Here is an 18,772-nt window from a genome sequence, read left to right as displayed (position 1 = left end):
TTTAGATAAATAATGTTATATAGTTTTTTAAGATGGCATTCTATCAATTACCTATATTTAAACAATCTATTAACAATATTTGTAGTTAATAAACTGCGCAATAACTTTCGCTCATAAATACTTCATATTTTAATTAAAATGTAAGAAGTCCTGAGAACTCCACTTATCTGATAAAGAATTCTAAGTTTTGTATTTTCGAAATAAAGTGAATGCAAAATTAATAAATATTTTTGGCAAATGTTCTTTTGTAGATTTTATATTATACTTATAAATACTATTAATATGTGAAAAATATTTTATTTGACTACACTAGGTAATTTGTGCATTTTTTATTGGTATTTAAAGAATTGTTTTCTATTTCTTTATTATTTCTCTCTCCTGACTGATTCATATTTCAAGAAACAAATTTGTTTGAAAAAGTGTGATTCGATCGGGGGATCACAAATTTTTCTTTAAACTATACAAGAAAAATCCCTTTAAATTTCCAGCTTTTCATTGGTATGTTGAATTATTTTGTGATTATTTACGAAAAAAAAAAAAAATGCATGCACTTATAATTCAGTTTTAGGATTAAATTTTCAAAATAACTGTCCAATGTCACTAAATGAGTATTATTTACATAGTCTTCCTCGCTCAGTCATTACATCAGAATTATGTACAACAATTCATCCTTAATTTTTCAATCGTTTCACTCAATGTCCAGCTATTACCAAGTCCTTCCTTGCAATTGTAAGTATGAAGGGCACATGGCGGCGTTGGTAACAGCACTAAGATCGAGATTACCGGCTACGGCCTGTCCGTACCCGCTCATGCCGTTCAGCGCCCCCTGCAGCGCCGCTGCGGCCGAGCCCCCACCGCTCAGGGAACACGTCGACGACTGCTGCGCTGCGGCCAGGGCGTGTACCCGCGCCGCCACGGCCGCTGAGCTCTGCGCGCACGAGTCGCCGAGGCAGCTGTTTCTGTGGGCACCACCGACGGAGACTTGCGGCTGGTGGTGTTGGGGTTGCTGTGCGTGTTGGTGCGGCGTGGACTGTTGCTGCAAGCCGTCGCTCTGCATCATATCGCCGCTGTCGTCCTCCCCAGAACCCGCTGAGCACGGTTTGCCGTCCTTAACTAACACTGGCACGGCTACTTTTCGCGGGGACTGAGACTGGGACTGTTGTTGCTCGGCCATCGCTTTCTCTTTGGCTTGCCGCTTGCACTTGTAGCGGTGGTTCTGGAACCAGATCTTGACCTGCGTGGGAGTGAGGTGGATCAGGCTGGCCAGGTGTTCCCTCTCGGGGGCGGAGAGGTACTTCTGTTGCTTGAACCGCCGCTCCAGCTCATAGACCTGGGCTTGTGTGAAGAGGACGCGTCTTTTGCGGCGTTGGGTCAACGGGAACTGGACACCACCACCGGTCACTTTTTGTTCGGCCGCCGCAGCCGCAACGCTGCAAGCACTCAGACTGGACATGTTCATGTTGGACATCGACATGCCTGTCGAGGAACCCATCAGGCGGGAAACTGCAAGGAGAGGAGAGAAAGTTATTTAAAATAAATTTAATGTATAAGACACATGAAGGAAAATTGTTTGTTATGAAAATCATGACCCAGAACATGTTAAAAGATAAAACAAAAAATAAAGAGAAATGTCCACAAAATCAAAAGTGGAATTTTAAAATTCAAATCAAATATATATATATAAACTGTTTCTAAATAAATAAATTCACAATCTTGTAAGTTACATTTTTTTTTATTGCGAAGAAAATCTGATAAATATTTTCAGCGAGATATCATATTTTTTATAAATTTTACTCGATGATAAAAATCTTAGAAGTAAATAATGATAATAATAATAATGAAAAACTTTAACACAATAATCTGTATCAGGATGATGCATACATTCATAAGAAACATTCTAACAATTGTTTTTTTTTAATGATTGCAAAATGAATTGATAAGTAGTATCTAATCATCTACTGATTGCACTTCGGTATAGTTAATAATTTTTTTGGTAAAAGTAATTCAAATTATATTTGTTTAAATATACATGAATTTCCTTTAACGAATTACTTTTTCGTATTTCTTTCAAGGAAATGCTTTTGCCAAAACAATTAATATTTGCTTGGAGTTTAGTATGCTGTTGAATTAAAAATTCATTTACATTATCAATTTATCTCATTTTATAATAGTATTCAAATTCATCTTTTAAGTAAAAAAACACATACACGCTCGCTTTACGCACATGTTTACTCTAAGGCTTGTCAAATATAGTAGTATCGTCTTCCTAGTAAGTCATGTAAATGCGCAACCATAGTATTTTGAAAAAAAAAATTATATTCCATGTGGCATTTTTGTATTGGTAAAAATCAAAAATATAATTTTGATATTCTGAATGAGGAATGAAGAATTCATCGATTAATTTTGAATAGAGAGACAGATTTTAATCTTGAAGAAAAAATGAAAAAGTTTACAAATAAGATCAATATATTTATAAATATTTAGTTAATAAGTTGCGTTATTATTGAAAACCCTTTTGATTTAATATAAGAGGTACTGTTATGTCATTACTTACTATAGTAGAAGCAAGAGTTAATGAAAAAAAGCAAGCACTTACAGTATATAAACATGTAAGTAAAAGAAAGATACAAAATATAATTCTATAAATATTGCTTGGTTACAAAATATATATAAGAAACGTTTTTAGTCCGTTTTCATACAAATTATGCTGCTTTCTTTCTTTATAAATACCCCCCCCCCTCCCAATTATCCTTATGCTACAATCGAAGATAAATAGATTGTGACATAAGGCTTAGAGTATGTTATTTTCAAATACAGAAGTATGAGCAATACTTATTTTTTGCAGTATATATTTTTAAATATATTTTTTCTTTGAAAAGTGACGAATGCGAAAAAAGAACGAGAATATATAATTAAAATAATAATAAAAATTATATGTAAATTATTTTGTAGTGAAAAAGAAAAGAAAACTGAAAAATTTATTTTATAATTGTAACGGCATCCACTTATTATAACAGCTAAACAGTAGCGAACCAGCCCTGATTCTAGAACATAATTAAGAGAAAAAGTACATATATAATTAGTTTAATTTAAGCAAATGCCGATAATATTCATATAAGCGAAGTATGCAATCATATAAGAAAGCCATTCTATAAGTTCATATATATATATTTCATCCAATCATGTTTATTAAAGGTCAGAAATATCTTAAAGGAAGATTCTATTTATAGCATTATTTTTACAAACATTTAAAGTTGATTGCATTTTTATCATTTCAATTATTATTTATCAAGTTTTCTTTTCCTTTCTTAAATTTTTTTTGCCTTATTTATTATTTATATATTTTATAATGACAATATACACACATTAGATATGTCTCAAATGATGGAGAATTACTGCAAGTTATAAAAAAATGATTGAATGTAAATACCGTGCTGGAATATGTTGGCAATTTTTTAGAGTCGTTTTCATTTTGTAGATTTTTTCCCACTTTATTATTGATAAATGTTTTAGTATTGATAAATGTTTTAGTTTTACGAATTAAAAATATTTTGTGACTTTGAGTTTATTTTTGTGATTTTGAGTTTATTTTTGTGACTTTGAGTTTATTTCAAATGAAAGAAAAAAATCCTTCCATCTTTTATAACATTATTCAATTTTTTGCTGCTGACGATCGTCAAGTTCATTAATCATAATATCGCATCGCAATAATTTATAATTTACCATTATATTTACCATTATTAGGTTTGATAATTCATTAATTTTTGTTGTTAAAATTTGATAATTATTATTTTTTTTAAAGTAAAGAACTGAAATTTTATAGATGACTCAAAATTTTCCTTTACGGGTACATTTTTTTTATTTTATTTTACTCATATGTATTCGGTAGAAAACTCATTACGGTATTAATTACTTGAAAAAATACAAGGTTATTAATTCTTAATCATAATAAACTCAAAAAAGGAAACAAAATCTGGTGAATAGTTTTTTAATTACATAAAAAATACAAATGAAGTTTTTTTTTATAATTAACTCAAATGAAATAGGTATGTTATGAAGAAAATTTTGAACAGATCATATATCTTTAGAAATATTTTTCCCGAACAATGGAAGAAATTCATTGATTAAACAATTAAACTTTTAATTCAATAGGCAACAATGATATTTCGAATTATTAGCATTGGAATCCATTCTAAATTATCAATATAATATCTCATCCTGTACTCGTAAAACTATTTTTTTCCAAGTTTCACTTATACTTTTTCCATTTGAGTATAAAAAGTAAATGTATCAATTCATAAAATATCAATTCATAAAATTTAAAGAAAAAGTACAAGACCAAATATTAATTAAAAATATGATTACATAATACCGAAATTAGTGATATTGAATGAAATCAGTTTGACAAGCTTTTAATTGAATTCGAATAGTACGATGGATCTTTTAAATTCAGAAGAAAAGAAATTAAATAACTCAAAAATTAAATAAATTAATAATCCATCGACTTTTCTTTTATTAAAAGAAATATAAAAATTTAAGTTTTTTTATTTATATTTATTAGATCTCGTTAACGAATATTTTTCAAATATGTTATTACTGAAAGAAAAACACAATAAAAAAAGTATATGAATTCGTCGAAATAACTTAGTATTTAATTAAATTGCTATAATTTAAACTGAATGTAATAGAAACACAAGAATTTTGAAAATTAAAGTAGTTAAAAATAAAAAACCATTTTTTACTTTATTGTATAAAAATAGAAAAAATACTGTAGTATAGAAAAAATAATGTAATCGTCAAAAAATTCGAATTCGAAATTTTTGCGATTTTTCAAGTTTTAGTTTCATAGAAAGAACAATACGTTTAAGGCATTATGTCTGTCTGGAAATATGATAACTCAAAAATATTTGAAGCTAGATGGATTAAATTGGGTATACGAATTTCATACCAAAATTGTAAAAATTCCTTCAAACTTTGAATGAAACTCATCCATAGTAAGTTTGTCTGCCCGATTGTTTGAGTACAAGTTGCCTTGATAACTGCCAAACGTAAAAAAGCTAGATAAATAAAATTTGGTATACAGGTATGGCATGTAAGACAGCTTCTTAGCAAAGCTTGAACCAAATCTGTCAAAGGATTGACCATCTGTTGGTCTGTACGTTCCCGCATATGTTAACGGAATAACTCATAAACGCAATGACTTAATGAAATTCAGTATTATGTGATCTTGCTATTACAACTAGTTCCTTATCAAATTTTAGCTTCAATCATTAAAAAAAAAAAAATGGTGTCCAAATTATGGTGTACAATTTGGACACCATTTGGACACCATCAAAAATGGTGTATATATTTGCATGATAGATTCAGTAAAAATACTAGCTTCACGTCAAAGATTTATATTTCTTAACTATAGCTTAATAGTACCATGCAAGGCATTCACGACGTTACTCAAAGTCCATAATATTGTACAAAATAAAGGGAATAATATTTTTATCGGAGAGAATGCGAAAATGTTTCAGAGAGATCATTTCCGCTGGTTTTGATATTGGTGATGCATTTTTAAGCATTTAAATCTTCTACGGTTATTCTTAAGATTGAATTTTATGAAAATATTTTTTAGTTTAATGGTTTAAAAAAATCGAAGTTTTTAGAATTATCTAAAAGTAAAATTAATCGAAATTTTGAGAATTTAAAGAAATAGAATCAAGATCCTAAATATTTGTAACATTCATGGGTATATCACCAAAAAGGCTAATTTTTGAAATAAACACTAAAATATAAATACAAAAATGAAAATTAATGGTTAAGGTAAAAAATAATTGATACAAAACAATATAGTTATATGCAAATCAGACTTCCATTGAAGATGTGGTAGAACTACAGCAGCGATTTATAACTATTTCCCCCTCCCCACTCCAAAAAACGTGAGGAAAAACGTTTCGATATGCACATTTATAATTTAAAGCTGTTTTAACAAACACATAATGACTACATATTAAAAACATAGTAATTTGTAATCGAAAATGTCGCCAAAGTTATTGTTGTTAGTCTTCAAAAGTGTGTAAAATGCAGATTTTTTTAAAAATTTATATTATTTTTTTTCAAAACAATGTTTTTCAGGCTGTTGTAAATATTGCTTTACTACAATTCTAAGAGCAAGATAAGGAAGCAAAATTTTTCTTAAAATTATTAGTTCAAGTCTGTTTTATAAAATGTTTATTTTACCAAGTGCTATCTTTTGATGTGAAAAACCTTTTGACATTGAATTTATCACTTAATAAAAATACAAAATGTTTATATCTTTCAATCCCCGAAAATTCAATAATTTTTTTATGCTTTTCAAAAATTTCTTTGATGCTGAGTTCATAATCAGTGTATGAAGAAATTTAAATATAAAATAAGTAAATCCCTAACCTTAATAACCAGTATTATTCACTGAATGTAATTCATCTTAAGTCATTTATTAAAATAAAATATTTTACGTTAATTAAATACTTTAGAATTTTAATACTTTTTACTTATTCTATATAAATTTAATATTCCTTATCAATTGCATTTCAATTACTACACATAATTTGACGGGCAACTCAATTATAGTGCTGTACATAAATATTAAATGAATTAGTTATTATTAAGAGATGCATATAAACAGTGAGACATTTTAAACTGAAAAATTTTAAATTCTACTTAGAGGGTAAAGAAATCATCATCGTAAATACGATAAATAATGTTTTTTAAAAGCCTTATCGCAATAAATAGCATGTAAAAATCAAGCAATGCAAGTGCAATAAATCAATTGGAATTACTATTATTGAACAAAATTTAGAATTTTTTTTAACTCGTCTTTTAATCTGAAGATATGTGAAAGAAATAACAAAAGAAATTTATCTGTGAATTGAAAAAGATAGTATAAAAAACATAAACGGAAAAAATTATGTACTGCTTTCTTTATTTAATGTACAGAATATAAATCATTAATATCATCATGTAAATAATAAAAATCATTAATATTTTGTGAGATGTTTTTAAAACCGTGCTGAAATTTTTGTAAATATTTGATTGACATTTTTCTAATGTAAATGCTTTTTCTGATTTCTTCCAGGCTATAGCTTAATATAACCTATGGGAAATCTTCCTTGATTCTTTGTACTACTTGACAACATGATATAAAATAGGACGGATATAGTTATGAGCTGAAATGTTCTTCAATAAAACTTTAGGGTCCCTGATTAAATATTTAAAGTTTTATATATGTTATAAATTATATTTATGATTATTTTTAAATGAAAATATTTATATTTTTTCATAATCGAATATAAAAAATAAAAATATCCAAATAAAATGCGTGTGGAAAACTAGTAAAATGAAAATATATGTTTTCACATTGAAATGATTGCGCAAATAAAATTGCAAAATAATTGATAGCAATTTGATCAACGGTTTTACAATATCTTGAATTATTTGAATAATTGTTGAATGAACATTATATAATAGAGATTACAAAAACCAAATGTTCACTAAAATTGATGCTACCATATAGTAGCCTGAAATTTAATCAAGGTCATGCGAGTTTTTTCTGATTAATTTAGCTCCAAATTTAGCCTTTACGTAGTATTTATATAATTATCTTAGATACTTATAATCTGTAATTAAAATTGCACATTACATAATGATTTAAATATGTGTTACACTTATGTTGTCCTACTTATCATAGAATTTTTTTTATTTATTTCTTTATTGCTTAAGAAAATATTGATTTAGTTGGAACATTGTAAATAAATGTCCTTCTATATATGCCAGTTTTTTAATGAATATTCTAAAATTAATCAGTAACATATACCCACCTGGAATAGATAGTAAAATAATTTTTTTGGTGAAATTAAATGTGAAATAATTATTCAATTTCAAACCGTTTTTTAAAATTTAAAATACAAAATGCAATAAATGTTTGAATATTACAAATAAAATTGTCCCAATTATGATATTTACCAAGAAAAAAATATGAGAAAATACATATTTATTTTGATTTTACATCAGCTCTATTCAGTTTCAACATAACAACTTTTTTCTTAGTTCCGCCATTTAACTACATGATGAATTCCAGAACTCATTCTTCAGAAACTCATTTCATATGTATAATATATCATTCCTGTATTACCAAATGGTTTTGATTTGAATTTCTGTAACGATGGTTAGAATTAAAAAGTTTTGATTCAGAGCATTATAAAGGTATGAAAAAACTGTAATCATTAAAATGCCTGATCTTTTTCGAACATTCAGAAAAGATCGATGGATCCTTTCAGTAGAATGGGAAAGGAATAAAGATCAAATTCGGGGGAGGGGTGGAGATAACGAAAAATTTTCATCTTAAAGTTCTTTATTTAACTTTTTTATTAATTAAAGTGGAATTTTAGTGTTTATAATATTCGATTACATCTTTTTGCAATTCTTTACCACTTAAAATTAGTAATTAATATTCATTACGATTAGATTGGATTATTAAATTAAGATGATTGAATTATATTTGAATAAAGGATAGTTCATCCCCTACCCTAACATCGCCCATCGCCCATCATTCGTTTCCATGCTTTTGCAATGCATACCACCGGCATTTTATGCTTTTATAATCTCTAGTCATTTCTTTACACTTCTCTGAACAGTAATCTTTTAATTGTGACTTTTCAAAGAATTGCCATTTTTCTCAAAGCTAATTTACCCACGCACCAATCTGCTTTCAGCAGTAGTTTTTAAACTTATGAAACTATTTGCGCAGTGAGATTGTTAACAAACTTCAGTAATCATTCGGAACGTTCTGCATTTACTAGACAGCCATAAATTACCATTTTTCTTACTCAGACGTAATTATCAGAGCAATGGCGAACGAACACGCGCTTTAGACACACTTCTGAGAACCATTTATTTCATCAGTTTATTAGGCTTGTAGAATATTAACTGAACATAAAATTGTGGGGGAGCTGGTCGACCAAGCAGCGAGTGTTCCATTTTAGGTTAAAAACATTCCCCTGCAATTACAGCTATGCCAGGCACGTTGTTCGTTCTCCATAATTGGAAGAAATACAGACCTCGAGGGATGAGCTCAATGGAGAGAAATTGGGAAATAGAATAAAGAACAGGGGAGGAGCTAACCTCTTCATTAGTCGGGAGGACTGCGGATAACCAATTTACGCAGACGGGTTCTCGGGAATTCGAAGGAGGGAGGATGTGGGATTTCTCATTCAGCCCCCTCCTCTTCCCCTTGTTGGCAGTCCCTTTCGAATTCTACCGATCGGTACAAACAATGAAGCCTTTTTTTTTTCTGTTGTTGTTTTATTTGTTTTATCCTTGTCCTTGAGTTCCTGTGGGTGGTAGTTATAATAATCTTGTTCTCCAATAGTTGCGATCTGCATCCATGCTTCTTTATCATTCCGCATTTATTTATTTGACCAAGAATTCCTCTGAAATTCGGAGACTATTGCAGCAAAATTTTGGTATATTGGCCTCGAAAGCATTAATTGTATTGTCGAGGGATAAACGACCTTAAATTAGTATGTAATACAAATCTGGTGAATGTGCAGCTTGTAAGTCGTCTTCTGAGCGCAAATCAAAATAATGAGGCCTATTCTAAATACTTCTCGGGCAGTAACGCCGGCAAACGGAGCATGACATTACTTTTCCCCCATCTCATGATATTTATCTTTAAAAAAATGACATATATAAATGTTCTGTTCCATGACTCTCTCTAAGACTGACACTTGGAACACCCATACCCCCTTCTTGTCCCCTGGCCCCTACGTCACTGCCTTAATGTTTTTGACGGAAGCCTCATAGAAGCGGGATTTCAACATAACTAAATTAAGGACAACCCAAATAATCCAATGTATATTAGCTCAGAGAATTGCCTGATTAAGGAAGGGGTCAGATTAGTGAAGATCTTTTGTGCAACTTATAATTGTTGCACAAATTTTTATAAAATTTGTGTAGAAAAATATATATAATAAATGTTATAAAACGTTATTCAAAATGTAAGTAGCAATCTATCGTTTAAGTAGATCCACGATCATTTTCAACAGCGTACAGTGATTTGATTTCGCGCTCCTCTTCTGAAAATGTTATTCTGTTAGAAAAGCCGGATTCGCGAAGGCTATATTATAAAGAGAAAAATTATTATAACCGATTGACCACTGTATTATTATCCCCAACGAAAGCTCCAACTGCTTGCATTGCTTAAAAATTCACAATCGACTGACAGGAATAATTATCACTTGGTGAAATTTTCCATAACTAAATGGTTGTTCAAATAAAAAAAAAAGTCTATGGGAAGCAGATGCTATATGATAACATGTCCAGAATTAAAATAAATAAAAAAAAGTATGAAAAGAAAACCTGTAAAATGAACATAAAAAAAGATTCCAATGAAGATGTGTAAGAGTATAGAGATGTCTCATCGAAATGATTACATGATTATCAGTGTTGAATAATTTCATTGAATTATATATTTTTTAGTTTTGAAGCAACGCAACGGTAAATTGTTGATTTATTTGTGATATACTTTAAAATATTATTTATGCATCGCTATAATTATATATATATTTAATATTATATAATATTTATATATCACTATTGAAAATCTGTATTTATGATTAAAACTCTTCCGAAGATGTAAGATAATATAATCATTAAGTGCAGATATGAATATGAAATTTTTCTCTATATATTCACCGAATATCTCTATATATGCATCCATTTTTAATTAACTTAATAAATTAATAAAACTAGGCAAATAAACAGAGCAAAAAAGTATATTTTCCTGAATCACTTCTAACTAAAGAATATAAAAAAGAAACTTATATTCTGGACTTACATTTTCAAATATTTATTTGATCATGCAATCAAATATTTTATACTTGTAAACAATGACAAACTGAATCGGCAGTGAACTACAATGAAGATAAGTTTAATATGACGGACAATTATATATAAATATGATGATATATGGAAAAGAATTGTACTTACAATAACACATATATTTTTTAGAAGATATTTTAAAATCAAACTAATTAATTAAGAATTTTTATACAATAAGTAATTATTCACATCTTTGCGTTTTCAAAATCAAATTACTTTTTATAACATTAATCTGATATTTAACTATTCTCAAGTTTTTGTGTTAAAATAATTTTTGAAAAATTGTATACATCAAAATTTTTTTTTCCCATCATAAGGCATTAACACACACCTATTGCAGAATAAGTAATTAGCAGCATAAATGTTTTATAAACTTAAGAAAAAACACAAAAAGAATAAAATTATGCAGAATTTGAAAATTTTCAATTCACAAAAATGTTTCATCAAAAACGCGCAAATGAAAATTCAAATATTCATTAAAAAATTATTAATATAAGAATATAAAGAAAAATAAGTTTTTCTGACAAAAACTTATAACTTTCTTATTTTCTCGTTTATTCAAACTAATGTAGATATGTGTATCCCCTTTTATGTTAATTTTTTTTTTCATCTTTTCTCTTTTTAAATCTTACTATACGGCAGAACTTTTTAATATTTTATATAATTATTTTTATTTAATAATTAATTTTTATTATATTTTTAATTTCATACTTGAATATAACAATGCAATAATGTATAATATAACAAAAAATAAATAATTAATAATAGGCGAAGCGAGATAATTTTTTGCGTTCGTATTTCATCTTTCTTTCAGCAGCTCCTGTAATCGTTTCAACAAAACTTTTATACTTAGACAAAAAAATTTGAAGTATTTTTGGTGAAATGATGTATGCGCTTTTCATCTGTAGAGAATCAGTATTTTTTCTTTTTTTTAGTTCGTTATGTTTATAGACGTACTATCTGTATTATGTGGAATCAATAAAGAAAAATTCGTCCAAAACACTCTGAAGGGCAAATAACTATCATATTTGACTTGTAGGTACTTCTTGGATAATATATGATTACTAAGAAAGTTTTTTTCCTTCGGAATTTTAATAAAAAATTAATTCAAAATTGCGACATTTTTCATCAATATCTTTGGAGCATACAATTGCACAAAAACTATTTTTGCTCAATTTTAAGACTTTTTAAAAGGTTTTCAATAATATTATTTTATTTCTATACTTTTTTTTCTCTAATTTTAACAAATTTTTAAAAATATTTTAAGCATATTTTACTACAAAATGTTTCCTTATTTTAATTACATTATTTACAAACACGCACATTTTTGACGATTTTAACATATGTTTTTATTTATACACTATCGATGTTTTATAATTAGGAGAAAATTTTAAAAATAAAATAAAGAGACCGATAATAGGAGATTCAAGCCTTAAATATTATCACGCTAGCTTGGTGTCTCAACACGAGGTTCAAGCCTCTATTAAATTTTTGGTTTAATTTTTTTTCCTATTCAGAAGGTAAACTCATAGTAAATAAATCAAAATGATTAATTTGCCCAAAATAAAAATTATTAGTTTCATACAACGATTACGAGGCAATTAAATTATGCTTTTATATCATTATCATTGTTTAAAAAAATTTCAGTTATCGGTATAAGGAATGTTCAACATTTATTAAAATAAGCGAAGCATTAAACTATTTATGATCAAAATATTTTGTTCAAATGTGTAACAATCAGATAATTTTATATATATAGAAACTACGGTAAGCAAATTAGGTTTTTGTATTGCATACCACTGTTTATAAATCATAGAAAACATTCTATATCCATTGATGAAAGGAAGCATTCAATATTTTCTGCTCTTGCGCAGTATGTTTTTGAATGTACGGAAATTCAAATCGTCAGTAAGGACACTGCATCCTATCGAGTGAAGCTCTTTTCGCTTATTGTAAATAAGGTATTAAATTACCTACAACGAACCGAAATTTTGAAACCGATTCTGCTCCTACACGTTTGTTTTATGATCTCTGTCAGATTGATGAAGCATTAACAATACTACATACATTAGCTACCATCTACCAGCTAGTTTGTCCCCTCCGGGGCTCACCTACTATAGGTGAGTACGGGTGTCCCAATCCCGAGGTACCCATTGATCTTTACTCCCTTCATGTTCAAAAATTGTATGACTGAATTGTACTAGATACATTTTTACCATTTGTTTGGCGCAGTATAGCCATATTTGGCTCTTGCGTCACTAAATCTCAAAATACCTACCTACCTACCAGCTAGTTTGCTTCTAAAACTTTCCACCTGATTAGGCGATGTAGGACCATCAGCATCAATGTCGAATAATATTTCAAATTTTATTCGCAAAAATTAAAGCATTAATGGTTCCGAATGTATTTCATAATACTAAACAACGCATTGTTTTGGGTTTTATAGTAACTAAACTGATTAATATTTTATCAGTCATTTTCCTTCTTTTAAATAAATATAAATTGAAATAACTCTCTTTTATACTAGATGATATTTAATTGATGTTAAAATTATTAAAATTTGCAGAAATAATAAAAAAAAAACATTAAAAGGCGCACTTAAGAAGCAGAAAAAAGATATGTTTAATTTTATAGATTTTTTTCAGAGAATATATTTACGGTTAAATGTACGCGTGATTATTAATGAATCTATTGAGATCAAATAGGATCCTCAGGCATATCCTATCGATGTTTATTTTAGTTCAATAGAATAGAATTCTTTGTATTGAGAGTAGTAATAGCTTTCTTATTCAAATTTTTTAAAAAAATATTTTTACATGCATCGCAAGTAAAAAGACATGCAATTTCGTGGATAACTAATTAGCTCATAATATTTTAAAGTCTATAAGTCTATTTGGAGCACCTCTTTGTTTTTAAATCATACTTCTGCTTAATAAAGTTTTCTGTGTCGAAGTGTTCGTTTTTATATTCATACTATTGCAAAATAATCTAGAATAATAAACCATTTCGTAATTCGCATTGTAATAATCAAAGAAAAATAAAAAAAATTAAAATTAAAATAAATTGCTCAAAAATGCTTTATGAAATAAATGCAGTGATTTTATCTATTTAATGATTTTATCTAATAATGTTTAGTATGATAATTCCATTTATCTTTTATGAACGGAACAATTAGAATTCGATCAGAGCAATTAATATTTCATAAAAAAGCAGCAATTACATTTTTTTAATTTTTCGGTAATGGTAAATATAATATGATTGTACACTTTTGTCACAAAATAATTAATTGATATATCTATATGTGCTAGAAAAGTATAATATTCATGTTTTATATATTAAATTTATTTAAAAACTGTGAAAATATTATATTATTTTTATTTATATAATAAGTATTAAATGGCTTTAATAATGAATGGGTAAATAAAATATTTCGATAATGATAAATACATCCGTTTAGTTTAGCTAGTATATATTTTTTTTTTCCTAAAACCTTATTCGAACTTTTAAAAGATTAAAAAAAAATTAATCTTTAAAATAAAAATAATTAATTAATTCCCGATCATTACAGGCGAAGTAAAATGAATATAAACTAGTTCTATGAAATATAACAATGAAATTAAGTTGTACTAATTTCATTGTTATATTTCATAGAACTATTAAAATAAAATCAAGTGCTGTATATTCTTACATCATATTCATTTCCTTCTAAAAGATATATAATCTTAAACTTATCTAATTAGAAAAGAATAAAAAAATTTAAATTAGATAATTATTTGAAAAAAAAGTAAAGTCAAATCATCGATTTTTATTAATACCATTATTTTATCTTAACGAAATTGATACATTTCAAATAACATTTCGATTTTTAAAAAGTATTTACCGAACGGAATGAATGCCACTGTAGTATATTTTAAAAAGTTTTTCTATTTACTAATTATATTTCAAAAACAAATTTATCTTATAAACAATATTCGTATTCATGACGAAATATAAAGATAAATAAAAGTTTCGATTCCCAATTAATGATCGAAGCAGTAATTTGTTTGAAATTTTACACTGATAATTTTTTTATTATTATTCTTGATTTGTAATTAAATTGAAAATGATACTTTTATTAACAAAAGAAAACGATTGAAAAATCATTAATTAATCACGATTGCAATTAAAATCTACTAGAGCTTTTATAAAATGCTTTAGATTAATATTTAAAAAAAAACTCATTTCTGTTTTTTTTTTCTTTATCTGATTGAAAGATTATATAAAAAATTCTATTAGCGCAAATAATTGATATGGTAAACTGATTTCTTTCAATAGACTCTATGTAATATAATGCTGATTACTTTTCTGAGTTGATTTGCTTATTCTACTAGAAATACCTTAATTACTTGTTATGTGTTTCCTTCAGAGAAAAAAATAAATCTAATTGAAAAAAATAAATCCAAAAAAGGGTGATGATTGAGAAAAAAAAAAGAATAAATATTTATTTCTCAAAAATGTAATCAATAAAAAAAAATTCAATAGCAGATGTTTGTTCTTCAAACCAATTAAATGGAGAAAAACTTAATTATATTTTCAAAGGCGGACAAACAAAAAAAATAATAAATCACATGAATTCAGCAAACGATTTTTTATATATATAAAATTGCTACAAAAAATTGTAATGGAAGAAAAGTTGGAATTAATCAAATAATTTTGCCTTTCAATTTGTTCGAAAAGGTAGTAAGGTATTTTTATTACTTAAGTCAACAAAAGATATTTTTCTTGAATTAGAACATCAGAAAGCGTGATTTCTTTTTTCATTTTTTTTCTCAATATGAATTTGGGAAAAAAACTCAGCATTCATGAAATCTTGAATAGAGAAAAGAATTAAAACAAATGGATTAATTCAAACTGTTACAAATTAAATTTTGTAAGTTCTGATTCAATTTTTTTAAAAATGTATTAAACTAGCTTATACCAAATAATTGTTGAATAATTTAGTGTTTTAGTCAAGGAATTAATCTCTAATAGAATTTTTAATTGCAAAGAACCGTTTTTGTAAGCTTTAATTATAATCAATCGTTATAAGGTTGAAAAAAATACTATTTCTAAAGATTTAAACAAACATCTTAAACTTCCTTTCAAGTATAATATTCTGCAATTAAAATGCTTAACAAGTTAACTGTATATTAAAAAAATAGTAAAATAAACAATTTTAATATAATAATTTGCTATAAATTTTTTATATTGTTTATTTTTATTATTAATACATATTTTTAATTTTTGGGATTAAATATTTTATAATAAAATAAAGGTATTAGTTTAAATGAGGAAAAAATAAAGAAAGAAGCTCCTTTATGCGAAATTGAACTGAATTATTGTTGAATTTGCAAGTTGTTTAATAAATTACATGAGCTGCAATTTGAAGAAATATAAAGCTTTTTATTGTACAGTGATAATCAAGATATATATATATTTTTTTACAATGAATAAATAATTTCTTTCGAAATATCAGATTTACGTTTAGTAAAGAAAAAAAAAATTGCTTTTCTTGCAAGATTTTATTACGATTAACACTTTTTTTTTTTCTTCTCCTTCTTGTAAAAAAAAATATTGCTGATGCATTAATTAAAAATCTTAATACCAAATAAATTTATTAAACATAAAAAAAGGAGATAACTTTTTTTTGAAAAGTTGGTGCTTAAACAGCTTTTATTTAATACATTTGATTCCTATTAATGCTTTGCTATTACTTTTAATGTTTAGTTAAACTTTTTGGATTTTTTTTGTTTAAATTCAAATTCATCATCAAAGCAGTATATTTTCTCAATCATATTTTTAAATAATTAATTTTATCTATTCTTCCAATATCGTTTTGTTTATTTTAGACAATAATATAAATTTCTTGCATGAATTTTGAATAAAGATTTTATTAAAGAAAATTTCTTTGTTTTTTTTTCCATATTACGAAAAAAAAATGTTGCTAGAATAAAAGAATAAAAATGCATATGTAAATGTCATCAATCATAGTTCAAGTCGCAAGAGTTCGCGTAATGATGTGACATCTGAAAACGAAAGGTAGATATTATTTCGAAATTGGTCTGCAACGGAAGTAATATTATTTTTTAATATTAGAATGATAAAATATTAAGAAAAATGATCACAATATTATGTTAGAGATGCAAATATTTGGCAATAAAATATAATTCTAGTTAATAAAAATTTGTAAATTGTATACAAAAATATTTATTCCCATTTTTAACAAATATTTTCTATTCGTATGAAGAGGCTCTAAATAAACATTTAACTATTTACCAATAATTTAATTATTAATTTATTATAATAATTTAATTATTTAGTAATTTAATTATTTTACATTCTTTAAGATAAAGTTTAATAATTTCCTCTTCAAAGATAAAAAAAAAATATGATTGTTTGGAAACATTATCTTTATGATAACAATAAAAAAATTCAGTGCATCAGTATCTACTCGATAAATTTTCCTTATAAAAATTATTAATTTCGCTTTCGCACATTACAGCGAAAGATTTTTTTTTTTTTACTCTTTTATTTTGTTATGAAACAGTTGGAAAAAAGTAACAAACAACTTTTCAGCAAAAATTTAACAAATAACTTATTCAGCAAAAATAGATTTATATGAACTTCAATCATTTTATTTTTTCTTCTCATAAATAAATGTCAATTTTTTAATCGTAGGAAGAAAAAATTAATTTCCTGTTTAGTTTTAGAATTTAAAAATATTTTTCTTTTATGAAAATAATAAGAAGGATTCTTAAAATTTTTATTTTCTTCTAAATAAGATTAATAACAACGTAAAAAAGTTTACAAAAAAAAAGGCATAAGGTATTTGATATTAAAAAAATCATTGAACCATATTATTTCTTTAATACGAAGGATTTTTTGAATACATACGAATAGAAAATTTTATGTATATTTTATTATTGTATTTGAAATATACTATTCTTTATTGTTTTTAATCGGCTGTTTATTTTGCTTAGTTAACTTTTAAGCAAAAATTCATTTACATTAATTTCTAATTCATATAATAATTCTATTAAATAGTTGTTTCACCATTTACGTTTATGTCATAGACTGTTAGTTTATTTCATGTATTTCCTTCTTTGAAATAATCAACTAAATTTTTCACACCACATAACTTTTGAATTTTATATTATTCTTATTTCTTACACAAGTATGGCTTCAACTGAAAGCAGAACGACAAAATATTATTCCATTTCCTTTTTAATGATAAATTTAATTTTCAAAAATTATTGTATCTTTAAGTCAAATCCCTCAAACTCAATACAAATGATGTTCATTATATATTAGAAATATCATTGGCGCATATTAATCAACCTCCAAGGTTGACAGACTTTTATTATATATCAGAAATATCTCACAAAACCAATACAAATTATATTAATTATATATCAGAAATATCATTGGCGCATATTGATTTACTTCTAAGGTTGGCAGACATTTATTATATATCAGAATTATCCCCAAAAAATCCCACAAAACCAATACAAATTATATTAATTATGTATCAGAAATATTATTGGCGCATATTGATCGACCTCTATGGTTGACAGACTTTTATTATATATCAGAAATAACACCGGCGCATATTAATCTCTCTAAGGTTGACAGACTTTTATTTGTATTTATAATAGGAGACACGACAACCATGCTACATTTTTATTTATAATTCTCTAAAAAAATTGAAGACTTTGTTTAAATATATAAATGATAAGTTACATATAACTATTACCATTCTTACATCTTCATAAGTTTTATTAATCGAAACAAATATCTCGTAATCCAGTATTACATCGATTGCAGAAATTTATAACCAAAACGTGCACAC

The 18,772-nt window shown here is 26.4% G+C and overlaps 1 protein-coding gene across 1 annotated transcript in view; it reads right to left on the bottom strand.

Moving 5' to 3' along the window:
• Positions 1–280: 280 nt before the first annotated feature.
• Positions 281–18,772, bottom strand: part of LOC129970538 (homeobox protein Nkx-2.1-like) — a 57,434-nt gene continuing 38,942 nt past the window's right edge. Inside the window, exon 2 of the mRNA XM_056084467.1 lies at positions 281–1,503. Within this exon, the coding sequence (XP_055940442.1) occupies positions 707–1,503 (797 nt within the window). The 3' untranslated portion in view covers positions 281–706. The remainder of the gene's footprint in view (positions 1,504–18,772) is intronic.

Source organism: Argiope bruennichi, chromosome 1, assembly GCF_947563725.1.
Source record: "Argiope bruennichi chromosome 1, qqArgBrue1.1, whole genome shotgun sequence".
In the NCBI taxonomy this organism is placed as follows: domain Eukaryota; kingdom Metazoa; phylum Arthropoda; class Arachnida; order Araneae; family Araneidae; genus Argiope; species Argiope bruennichi.
Note: the sequence above shows the minus strand (reverse complement) of the source record. Positions and strands in the feature narration are given on the sequence as shown.